The 13,007-nt window shown below is 43.5% G+C and overlaps 1 protein-coding gene across 2 annotated transcripts in view; it reads right to left on the minus strand.

Moving 5' to 3' along the window:
• Positions 1–13,007, minus strand: part of ephb2b (eph receptor B2b) — a gene marked incomplete at both ends in the record, with an annotated part of 127,547 nt that overhangs the window by 24,424 nt on the left and 90,116 nt on the right. For both annotated transcript variants that reach the window (XM_083972675.1, XM_083972674.1), the window contains 2 exons: positions 8,719–9,054; positions 11,898–12,053. In XM_083972675.1, the coding sequence (XP_083828801.1) occupies positions 8,719–9,054; positions 11,898–12,053 (492 nt within the window). The remainder of the gene's footprint in view (positions 1–8,718; positions 9,055–11,897; positions 12,054–13,007) is intronic.

Here is a 13,007-nt window from a genome sequence, read left to right on the forward strand (position 1 = left end):
ATGCTTATCTACACAGTATGAGGTTGCTGCATCGAGTGACACACACAATAGCAAGGATTATAAAAGATCATCTCCGCTTATAAAGTTCCTGACCCCAATTTACACATAAAACCTTGGAGAGGATGATGGAGGATGCAGATCGCATGAGCAGTATGCGGATGAATTGAGGCTACATTAAAAATGAGAGGTATTAGTGACATCTGAGTAGGAGCAGGGAGGTGGAAGGGGGAGAAGCGGCACGTCGGGTTCAAACCAGAAACTCCAGACAGTGGCAAGACAGTCGCTCAGACAATGACATCTCTGTTTTTCAACTGCCTTAAAAGGAATACTAAGTCTATATGTCACCACAGGAATTTGAACTACAGAGTGGTGTTTGGTTGGGTGTTTGGCAAAGAAAAAGGAGAGAAAAGAGGCAGCTAAAAGAGGCAGAGAGGGGAGTGCCATTGTGTTTATCACAAATCCATTTCCTTAATTAGTGAAGTTAACTCCATAAGTTTTATAGAAAAACGAATAAATTCAAAACCCCATTGCTTATTGGGCTGTGACCCCTTTTTGCAATATCACCTTTATTTATTATCTCTCTTTTTAATTATCATCATCATCATCATCATCATGCTCTTGGATGGTAAAGAGTAAATAAATGGCTGCATTAAAACATGGTCAATTATTCAGACATTTCAGTATACAGCTAATGCACTCAACAATAATTAATTGTATATTCACATTATGCTCCATTTTTACAGCCCACTGAGCCAAGAGATCATGGCCTTTTAACCTAGATTTATATGCAGGCGATGTGCATACTCTATTACTCTCTCCCCTGTACAGACTTCAACCTGAACACCACGTCCTTAAAGGAGAATTCCGGTCATTTTTGACCTCTAAATCATTGTCCTGATGGTCACCCAGTGTTGGGGGGAGCAAAAAACGTGACTAAAATTGATGCAGGCAAACCAGAGTTACACCATGGCTAGACGGCGCTAGGGATAGCAACAACGCTAACCTATGGGGGCAATTCTTTCAACCACAACAAATACTCAGAAAACAATCACATATCTATGGTACATGACTGGAATCCTTATGACACACCACTGAACTCATATAGTGTACAGTATAAACAGTATAAACTTTGTGTTTTTGCATGTAGTCACTCACCTCAGAGTCAGAACTCTGAAACATCCTGGAAAGACATTACTATCCAATCACAGAGCGCCTGCTCTCCCCGCCACAGAAACAAACACTTTTTCCTTGTTGTGATGATTTCTTTACAAAAATAAACGGTCAGAGATATTATGGACATTACCACTGCACTGCTCCACCGTTTATTTCATAGATATTTGATTGTTTTCTGAGTGTTTGTTGTGGTTGACAGAATTGTCCCTGGTTACATGCTGCTATTCCGACATGCCGCTATTTCGACATTGACTTCTAATTGTCGGAATAGCGGCATTAACATTATTTTTCAAGCGTCCCACTATTCCGACTTTTTTTTTTTCATTGTCGGAGTAGCGGCACTTTACTATTTTTCAAACATTCCGCTTTTCCGACATTGACTGATTACGTTATAGTCAGACGTGCTTCTGATTTTTCATCTGAGACACTGTTTCTCATACACAAATACTGTACATAGGCCTATAAGAGAGAAGAAAAAAAAAACCCACCAAGTTTAAAAACACACCGGCAGCAGCGCACACTGATCTGCAGCTACTGAGACTGTTATTATTCTGTCACCTGAGTTAACCAGGTGCACGTGTGTTTGGAGCTGACGAGAGAATAAAGAGTGAGACAACGCGGCCCTGAGGAGGAACTGTGAAGGACAAAATGACCTAAACCGAGTCCAGTAGAGCTGTAACTGTGTAGTGGAAAGGCGTTCAAAGTAATGGTAACTATCGTCCTGCTTTACATTGTTTTAACATAGGTAAAAGAAAAAAAAAAGATTTTCTGGGATAAAGGGGCAGATTACATAAGACTATTCTTCTTTCTGCTCCCTTTTGTTGAGATTTGGGAGGTTTTTGTTTTTATTGTAGCTTATTAAAATGCAAGATCATTTTTCTGACTGATTTATTGCCCGATGCCTCCTTGTATCTCGCTTTCTTTCCCCTGCCCTCGCCCGTTGTCTTCCTTATCACTTTGTTGTCACTTTGTAGCCGCTCCACAGAGCGCACATGGCTAATTAATATGCAAGTGCTGACCATATATGGTTGTCTAGGCATTCCTGGGGCGGAATGCACCATTCTTGGATCCAGTTTGATTTATCAAAGAGAAATTGCGGAGAGTTGTGCACGCACAGTTTGATAGATCTGAAAAAGGTGTAAATATTTTGGGTGTCTTTTCGCCGTAGGCCTAAGCAAAACATTTAGTAGCAGCAGTTTTACACTGCTTACTTACAGTTTTGATAAATGAGGCCCCAGGCCCTAAGCCCAGAGTCCAGAGACGCTCACAGCTTCTCCGCGGCTCATCCGCCACGCTGTCCGTGGTGCTGAAGGTGACAGGTTAACTTGACAAACAAACTGCAGCATAGCTCTGTTTGTTTATCATGTGTGTCAGTTTTGTTTGTGACTTGATAGTTTAGTTGTTGAGATTAAGAACATCACTCCCTCATCAAACCGGTGATAGGCATGCTGAAAATAAAATAAAAGAGAGAGACGCGCCTGGGTATCGCAGCTGTAAAAAAAAAAAAAAAAGATGACGTGTCGGACTAGCGATACCAAAAAGTGTCGGACTACCGGCATGTCTAGATAGAGGGATGTCGTAATAGCGGGATGTCTAAATAGAGACATGTCGGAATAGCGGGATGTCTGAATAGCGGGCGGACCCCATTGTCCCTATAGGTTAGCGTTGTCGCTATCCCTAGCGCCGCGTAGCCATGGTGTAACTCTGGTTTGCCTGCATCACTTTTAGTCGCGTTTTTTGCTCCCCCCAACACTGGGTGACCATCAGGACAACGATTTAGGGGTCAAAAATGACTGGAATTCTCCTTTAAGAGGATCCACAAAATGTACAGGAGAAGAAGAAGAAAAAAAAAAAAACACTACTACTGAATGATTTATGAACAAAGATCAATTAGTTAACTAATTTTGACAATCCGTGTGCTAATTCTTCTCTGGGGAGTTCTAATTCAATTCATATTGCATACACAGGTTATTTAAAGTCATCTGATAAACCCTGACTGTCAACCCTCCAAGCTACTTACCACACACTTTATCGCTGAGCTTATCGCACTCTCTCTGCAATATTGCTTATCTGGAGGCTTCTTTGTAAGCAGGTTGCGCCGTATCAGCAGTAGCATGGATGTGGTTCTGTGTGTGGTTGTCTGGCTGACTACCAGAGCAGCTCTCTCTCAGGACTCTGTCAGTGCTGAGCTCCAGGTGCACGCTGAGGCCTCCTGTCTGTCTGCCTGGCTGACCTACACTGGCACCCACCATATGTGCCCTTCTTAACACCTTCTGTCACTGTCACACCGCTCATGTACTGGTGGTCCCTGTCTGACTTTCTGTCCGTCAGCCTATTTATCTCCCGGTCCACATCTCCATCCCTCGTGTATTTTTTTTCAACAGCCTCAATTAGTGATTGTGCACTACAGGTACAAATTATATTTAGCTATAATCATCTTTAACTTGCTAATGACTCAAACATTACTCATTGTAAGTGGATTTCTTGGTCACAGCTGCACCTGCATAAAGAAGTGTAACAGATACTATTTAATAAACTATAAGGAAAAAAACTCCCGCAGTGCAGTAAAGCACATAAGGACAGCTTTGTGTGAGAGCCAGCTCTGCACTAGCTCTTTTACATAGAGGGTCACATCGATATAAAATGGCTCTCTATGAGATGAAGGCATACTCAACCAGACAGCCATGTGGTCGCCATGAATGAGCCACTGAATCTGCACCTATTTTAACTGGTGTCATTGTCCTAAAGTCAACAGTGGAGTAGTGGCTGGCTTGTGCATGGACACATCCTGGCAGTCCCACCTGGCTCAGCACCAGTGCTTTTCACACCACGGCCCAGTGGAGCAACAGTCTTCTGGTCGCCTGGTTACAGTAGACCTGGGCAATTTGGACATTAATTAAGTCATAAATCTTGCCCAGACCGTATGAATAGGCTGCGCCCGATTACACCCTCTCCTTCTGCGTGATGTGCTTCACTTCCACAATCAGCCAGCACACCTGATAAGAAACCAATTCAGTCCCTCTCCTTCTCCATAGCATTAGCAGCAGACGCCACGGCTCACCTTGAGTTAATGAAATGCCTAAACAAATATGTCCTCTGGAATCTAATATATCCAGCCACTATAGAAGAACCCAATATGGGTACGTACGAACTGGGTATATGGGGATCTCATTTATCTGTTGTGCATTGCTGAATGCTGATAGTTTGCATTCAGGTAGGAGATAATCTGTCTTCTATGCAGCGAATGTGATGATACAGCACAGCGGCTCTACAGTAAGCTAGCAAATAACTGGCAGTCACATTATTGGTTAGCTATTACTTGATTGTGTCGTCATAATTTAAAGCGGCAGCTTCATCTGTAAACAATGAGGAGACATTGGTTAGTTTGTGAGATATAAAAGACTCCACTGGCTTCATACACACACATGAAGAACATGTGGCGATGACTATAATTTCCACCCCAGCCTCGCTTTAATCAGAACCATGCCATTCAAATGTTACTGACAGCTTAAACACAGGCTTGTATGGACTCACCTGAAGTCAAACACATGCTGACGTGTGCGCATACATACATATATACATCTACTATATACTGTGTGTGTTCCCGGCCTGTCTATCCAGACATGTGAAGACAGAATGACAGGATGTAGTGCTGTGAAGTCTATTAAGTCTAAATGACGTACTGCCTCTCAGCTGTCAGTAACATTTGATCAAAATTCACGGTGGAAATGTGGCTTCAGCAACAATTTTCACGTCACACAGTAATGACGGCGGGGCAACTGAGGTAAGGGGATAGAGAGAAAGAGGGGAAGGAGGTGGAAAAATAAGTGTCTGTCTAAATGGTAAATGTGCATAACGACGATGATGCAATACTTAAGTGTCTTCTTCGAGCATGTCTCACAGTGAGGGGTAAAACCACTACTTCACTCTAGTTATTTCTAAACCGAAAAATACTGCAAGGCTGCTCCATCATAAAAATGGTAAGAAAACAGGGATTGAAAACATGCAAAAAAGGTCCAGTTTATTTACAAAAACATTAATAACAGAGAGGCAAAAACCCCAAACCAGGGAAACGTAAATTAAAATGAGAGAAAAATATGTTAAGAGCTAAACCTTCATAGCTCACTGCCTTCTACTCTCCAGCTACTATAAAGCATGATTGATCAGTTTACCACAGGGTGAGCCAACTAAAACCCACATGCACTCTCAGGAGGGCACTAACTTTAAACAAATGATGCAGACCTGTTTTAAATCTCACTGACTGGGCAGATGATCTGCACCAAAAAACATGAAGCCGTAGTCACACTAAAATCTGCCTGGAGGAATCCATTTGTGGTGAGTGGAAGGAAATAGTATAGGTAAACTAAGTTGTGAACATAAAGTACAGGAGCCAGCATGACAAGCAGAAGTCAACAAAATGACAAATTACGAGGTGCTTTATCAGACATTTTAACCTTCAGTATACTGACTGGATCGTAACTCTGTGAAACACCATACACTGGATTCTGTATCTGTATAATCTGATTGAAATTAACTGGTTGACTGAAACTCTGAACTGACACAGTTGATGCAAAAGAGATAGAAGCAACCTTTTCTCAGAAGAACCTACATAAACATTTTTAAAATGCAGCCAATAAGTCCATTACAAGGCTAAAGTTTCAGTATCAAAACCATAGGGTTGCCTGTCTATCACCCCGTCAGTGGCACTGAGCCTGAGGCTCATTCAGTCCTACTTAAGATGTAAATCTTTAAAAGCAGACCACAGAAACATAGAGCTCTTATGTTAGTCCTCTCTTATTTCAGTTGGACATTGTATCTTTTTGCATATGTTAGCAGAACCCAATTTATTTGGGAGCATTTTCAGCGGCAGGATGATGTATGCGGAAATGACTGAAAATATACTACATTATCCATTTTAGTGGGTGTCAAAGTGAGACAAGACATCAATACAGTACATTTATATCAGCCCTCACTCTAGCTGTGGTGTGACTGCAGGCCTTCTATGTGTGAGACTGGTCTGGTTACCACTCTCTCACCTGTTCCATCCTGTTAAATCACCGTATCACACAAACCCTGTGGTTTTCACCCTCGGCCCCGGACGGACGGCAACTCTGTCTCACGTCCTCCGCTCAGTTAATGTCACGCAAAGAGCATCATGTTATAGACAAAGTAGAACCCCAAGTAAATGGCTTACTTGTGACTCATTATTATCAAAAAGGCTTGGAGGTGCATTTGAAGGCGTTTGTGTATTACACAATGCAAGTTTGGGGGAATTAGTCATATGCTTATAAAATGAGCTCAAATGCCATTCAGCACAGCATCTTCTTTTGTCAGGCATTACAGTGTGTAATCAAGCGCCGCATTTTCCAGGGCAATCACGTCCTTTATCACAGAGGAACTGTCGCCAGCCACCTACAGAGTGGGAGGTTAAGCCCTGTGGGTAATAGAGTGTGGTGGGTGCTTGATTGGGTATGGAGAGTGAGAAGTTTTGCTCCCATCTCACACCACTACCACCCCCCATCCCATCCAACCCCCACCTCCACGCTGCCCTTCACACCAACAAGTCGTACTGCAGCTGAGCAGAGCGACCCACCGCTCACTTCCACTTTACTTGTTTATTTGCTGTTTTCATTGAGCGTCTCTGAGACAACACAAGTTGACATGTATCTGTACACAACATTTCAAACTGGTTTTTGTTTTTCTTCATCTTAGGCTCTTACTCTCAGTGTAAGAGGCAAGGAGGGGGGGGGGGGGGGGGGGGGGGGGGGTGCGGAGTTGCCTGAGGTAATTAAGGGTGACATGATGTTTATGTAACCTCCAAGCCTCACAAACCAGATGCAATTATGGGCTCCTGGTCCCTGTGACCCCAGCCCTTTAGCATAGCACCGCAAAACTGCAATCCTGTGTCCCAGGAGCGAGCCTGGTTTTGCAGGGTGATGGAAGAAAGTGGGAGGGTGGAGTGGGGGCAAGCCAGAGTTGAGTTCTTTTCACAGCTCCATCTGACGGGAGCTCTCGCTGCCTAATCCAAAGTGACTGGCACTTCATTCGAGAGGGCGCGGAGCCCCCCAATTTCCGCCAGGACCCCTCGGCAGGGGAAGCAGAGTAGCCAAGGGTTGGGGTGGAAGACTATTGTGGCCCAGTGAGACGGCATAGGGCAGGGGCCTCATTACAACGCTTAACTGCACTCACAGGCCCTCATTAACCCACCACACCAGTGACTCAAATCAAAACAGACAATAAAAAGGGGTAGCCGTTTCAATAAAGGCCTCCATTTTAGTGTGACTTGGAGTTTCAGCGCTATAACTGAGCGCTTTATGGAACTTTTACACAAATAGATTTCAGTAAACATTGAAGTTTGTTACAGAGGATCAATTTAGCAAAAGGGATTTCCTTTTAAAAGTGTTCATACATCTTGTATACACATCCCATTAAACTGCCTCCGTGTAGGCATCCGGACATCTGGGAATTCCAGAGGAAAGTAATGAGAGAGTGAGAGTGCAGTTAAACAAAACCCAATATGTCCGCTGTAATAAACGCACAGTGCTTTAGGTAGCACAGCAGACTTGCCCTCAGGTGAAGTGGACTACTTGTAGAGTTTTCAGGCTCACAGTCATTTCAGGGAAGACGGATGATGAGAGATGACAGACACTTACAATGTTGCAATGGGATGCAAAGGCAGTGCAAAGATAAAACCATGGCCTGGGGGGCGGGGCGGGGGTGGGGGTGGGGGGCCTGGCACGCCAACTGATGCGTTTCATGGAGACAATTAAAGGGCAGATCAATGGGGCTGACTGCAACAGAGATCACACAGTGGAGAGCATGCAAAGCTCCAACAGCTTCAGAGGAGCTCTGGGAGATTTACAGGTATACGTGTAGAAAATCCTCAAAGTAAAACAGGCGACCTCAGTCACCTACAGGAGCATACAGGAATACTGGCCTCTAATCTCACTCTCAACGTATCTCATATTTACCATTTACTATGCAAACTATATGCACGCACTCTGTTTTTAACTTTTTAAATCTAACACTACAACCAAGTGGGTGGATGAGAATAGAGCTGTAATCACTGAGCAGTAGATGAAGTGGAGAGACAGCAGCGAGGCCTGCTCTCATCCTCGCAGCCTGAAAAACATGATGATGAGGTCACACTGTAAAGACCAGCAGGCCATCACATTCTGTCTGTCACATCATCAACGGCACTCTCCTTCCCATTTCAGAGCCCTTAATCTGCATACATCACCATACAGGAGAGGAAAGAAACGGACTCAGCGGAGGTCTTTGCACTGTGCATTATGTGCTTGTAGAGGAATGATTGTGATGAAGAGGTACTGTACGGGGCATAAGCGCCAAAAGGAGGAGCACAGAAATAGCCATGGTGAAAAGAGAAGAGAAGAGAAGAGAAGAGAAGAGAAGAGAAGAGAAGAGAAGAGAAGAGAAGAGAAGAGAAGAGAAGAGAAGAGAAGAGAAGAGAAGAGAAGAGAAGAGAAGAGAAGAAGAGCACATTGGTATTATAACGTGTAGAAAAAGACAGATGGGCCCACTTACCCGCCTGGTTAGTGGTGATGTTGACTGAGGCGTACTGAGGGGAGTAGGGGCTCTGGTCTGACACCCCGTTGACAGCCTGCACCTCAAACGTGTACTGTGTGTGGGCTAGCAGGTCACTGATGTAGACCCGGGGTTCTGTCAGGCCCAGCTGACGGGGCAAAAACTGAACGTTGTCCCCGCAGCGGGTGCAGCCTCCCCGGCCTCCGCCGCAGCTCTTGCAGATGATGTTGAAAACCACATCCTCGCGGCCCCCCGAATCCCGAGGAGGCAACCACTCCAGCATCACAGAGGTTTCGTTCACGCTGGAGATGACGGTCTGTGGAGCTGACGGGACAGCTGGAAAACACAAACGAGATTCCAGAGCAAACACTTGAGTGAATAATTCAACGCAAAATGAAGACAACTCTTTGATCAATGTGTGTTACTGTCAGAAGATAGGCCAAGTTTATTTTAAAGTTACTGAAATACATACTGTATATTCATATGAAACTTGGAATGACACAATAAATTATATAGCATTGGCATCTGGCAAACTAGCATTGCCATTTCATGGTTGTTGTATGCCTCTGCCAACCAATCAAATTGCACCTCATATCTACCTCAGAACTATCTATGTAGTGAAGACTTCAATAAAAGGCATTTAGTGTATTTGTTCTTAGTGTATAGATTCTTCAGTTGTGTGATTTGTTGTGAGGTGATGAATGAAACTTAAACAGTTGATCCTGTGAACATAATACCTCATAATACCATGATGTCATGTCCATGATTCATAAAATTCATCAGTCCAGGACCATTTGTCCCCCCAAAAAGCATACGGAAGGTTAGAAACAAGTATTAAGTCAACTGGCTCAATTGTTGTCACTAGTCCTTGATGGTTTCTCTGGTGGAGGTAACAAAGTTGTACTTGGACAATGGAATATATCAATTTCATTCTCTCATTTTTCAAGCCTCTTATCAATGTGGTTGATAAGAGGCTTGGTTGAAAATAATTTGTGGAGTACGAACACACGCTGTACTTTTTGCATCAACTCACTCTGTTACACTAATCTAACTTTGTGACGGAGGTTGTGTCCTTGATGACAAAGAGGGCATAATAACTAACTCTACTTAAATAACCCCAACAAAAGGAGAGGAAACTCTTGAGCTCACTAAGACACCGTAGACTCAGTGAGATCTGAGCTGACTCTGTTCCAAGCTGGCAGTGCCTCCTCCCTCGGGATGCCCATTTACACTCTCTCATTTTCCAAGCTGGTGTCCACTTTGTCAAGTGTTTTCTTAACATCTATTCCTGACAATTTTCTCATGGAGCATCGTATAGAGTTACTGCCGTGGAGAGAAACCTACTGTTCCTCTCAATTGGGACACATTCTTAGCAGCTCGGCATTACGCGGTGGAAACTTTCCACATGCTGCTGCATGGTGAGTGACGGGCCAAACAAACAAACAATGAGAAGTGTTTATCTTTTACAATCATGTGCACCTAATTATGGAAGACGTACCCTCCAGGACTAATGAGATAAACTGCTCCACTCCGCCCACAACATCCTAAATCTGAATCGATCACTTCGTATTTAACCTCCTTTTAATTGGCAGCAATTAACACATCTCCGGCTCTGGAAAGACGCCCATCGGAGTGCCCTCCTTGGTGTCTCCATACATGGAAACATAACTCCTCCTTGGCATCTCCTTCCTGGGGAGGAGCCCCTCCATTAGCTGCTGGGCTGCTCTGATGGGCCCATTCGCCTGCTTTAATCAGGCCGGGCCCTGCTACGCTTAATAAGGGTGACGTGACGCTGCTGCTTTCTCATTCACAACAGCTGCTCCACTCCCAGAGCCAGGCTTATGCAAATCTCTTTTGTTGGAAACCATCAAATCTTTTCCCTCCTCTCTCCCTTTCAACACGTAGAGAGGGAGAGAGAGGGGAAAACTCTACCAGAACGTTGAAAGGAGCTCTTTTTTTTTTTTTTTCCCCGCTCGGCCCAGTTTTGTTTTAGTTAGACCACACTCTATGCCCTGACTCCCTGTCTCTCTCACATACAGTACACACAACCCCTACTCTCTCAAATTCCCTCTACTTCATCTCCATCTACATGTCTTTCCCTCATGCTTCGCCCCCGCCCTTACTCACTGTTGCTTCGGTCTGTCCTTCCATCTCCCCGTCTCCTTCTCCCTCTCTCCCTCTCTCAACCTCGGTGTCAGCCTCAAATTCAAATTCAAATTCAAACAGCTTCATTGGCATGACAAGAGAGAGTCTGGTCTGGGCTCATTCTCCGTGCCTGGCCCTCCACAAAGCTCCGCGCCCCGGCCCAGTAACCTCTGCACTGGCTCGGAGTATACGGGCTGTGTGATGTTGAGGAGGCGCAGGCCGCGCGGCCCAGCCTTGTATGTGGGGTCAGACCCGTGGACAGACACACTATGAGCATGTCAGCGTGGTTTTAGCGCGAGGGACAGCTCTGACAGAGTTGCTCTGTTTGCAGCTACACAGGCTACCACTGTCCTTTGATCCCAGGGCTTTATGCCTGTGGGTTTGTAGTAGTGACTATGTGTCCTAGAGTCAAAATTTACTCCGTTACAAGTAAAAGTAGCTCAGTCGACATGTTACTCCAGTAAGAGTAAAAAAGTACTTGCTTTTAAAGGTACTTAAGTACACAAAAGTACATGCTTTTAAATGTACTTTAAGTAAAAGTAAGAGTAAGAGTAAATTTCTTATTTTCCACATCAATGAATTACTATAATTATTTCTAAATGAATGTAAGGAGCTTTTAACTCTTGTTAGTGAGAATGAACTCTTTGAAAGCAGCTGCACTGATGTGCTGCTTTTAGGGGTTAGGGTTTCCTGCTTTGACAAACACAGCTTGTGTCCAATAGGATTTTAGAAAAAGACCTGAAAGTAACCAGTACTTTTCAGCCTTCCTAGAAATTAACTCAAGTAAAAGTAAAAATATTTGTCTTGGAAATGTATTCAAGTAAGAGTAATAAGTACCAAAGAAATCTAATACTCAAGTAAAGTACAAATCCTCTGGATATGTACTTAAGTACAGTACTCCAGTAAATGTACTCCGTTACTGTCCACCACTGCCAAGAGTTCACATTTGAAATCAAAGGACTGAGTTTGTGTTCATGTCTCTGTGTAGAGAGGTAAGTTATGTTCACACATGACAACGTCAGCACTACACATACTTGTGCAGGGCATCTGGAGGGGGTCCGAGTCAGTGCGATAGTATCCGTTGCGGCAAACACAGTTGATGGCGCCTTCACTGGTGGTGCGGCTGTTGATGGGACACTGCATACAGGCCTCGTCTCCCTGAGTCGGTTTGAAAAAGCCTGATGGACAAGCTGAAAGACAGAAAAGGAAAAGGATCAGGATGTGAAAAGGAGCTGTAATGTAATGACTGTATTACTTTGTATTTCCACCGTTTGACTGGGGAGAAATTTTAAGATTCAAGATTCAGTACTAAGGGAAAAGATAAGGCTTCTGACAATTATTTTTAGATTAATTGTTTAATGACTTAGTCCATTAAATGACAGTATACTAGTATATTTTTTTTCAAATTGTAAAAGCCCAAAGATATGTTCACTGCAAAACTAAAAAGAACTGATTTTATAAAAATAGAAAAATAATTTAATAAAAAATAAATAAATAAATAAAAAATCAACACTACTATCTCATTCTTGACACTTCCGTATTTCAGTTATTTGCTTTGACATATTAGGTGACATTGTGTGATACAAGATGATACAAGAAAGGTTGTCAAGGGACTAGAATTGAAAACAACTCTGAAAACACATATACACACACACACAAGAGCCAACATAGGAATATATATCAGTGCAACCTGCCATACAAATACACACCAGTCAAGCCTTGCATGTGAGGCAACTCTCTGGGGAAATGGCAACATGGCAACATGTTGTAAGTTTGCTTTGAATTATTCACCATGCTCTAGTTGCCTGAGAAATCTCTGAAGTGCCCTGCTTTCTGTTAAGAGCCCTTTAAAAGGGCCTCTCTCTGGAAACCTGGGAGGGAAAGTTACATTCATGATAAAGACAAAGATGAATACACACCGCAGCTGCCATTAAAGTCTGCGTATGTGCCTGTGTTTGGTTGAATCACATGGCTGTATAAGGGCTAAAGCTGTTTGTGTCATAGCTGTGATAAACAACCTAACTTAGCTGTCTGTGAAATCCCCTTATCCTCTCCTGAGTCACATTCCACCTAAACCTTCACAGCTAAATAAATAAATAAAATAAAATAAAATAAAAACCCTCTTCCAGCATTTGCTCCTGCAC

Source organism: Trachurus trachurus, assembly GCF_905171665.1.
Source record: "Trachurus trachurus genome assembly, chromosome: 5".
Classification (NCBI taxonomy): domain Eukaryota; kingdom Metazoa; phylum Chordata; class Actinopteri; order Carangiformes; family Carangidae; genus Trachurus; species Trachurus trachurus.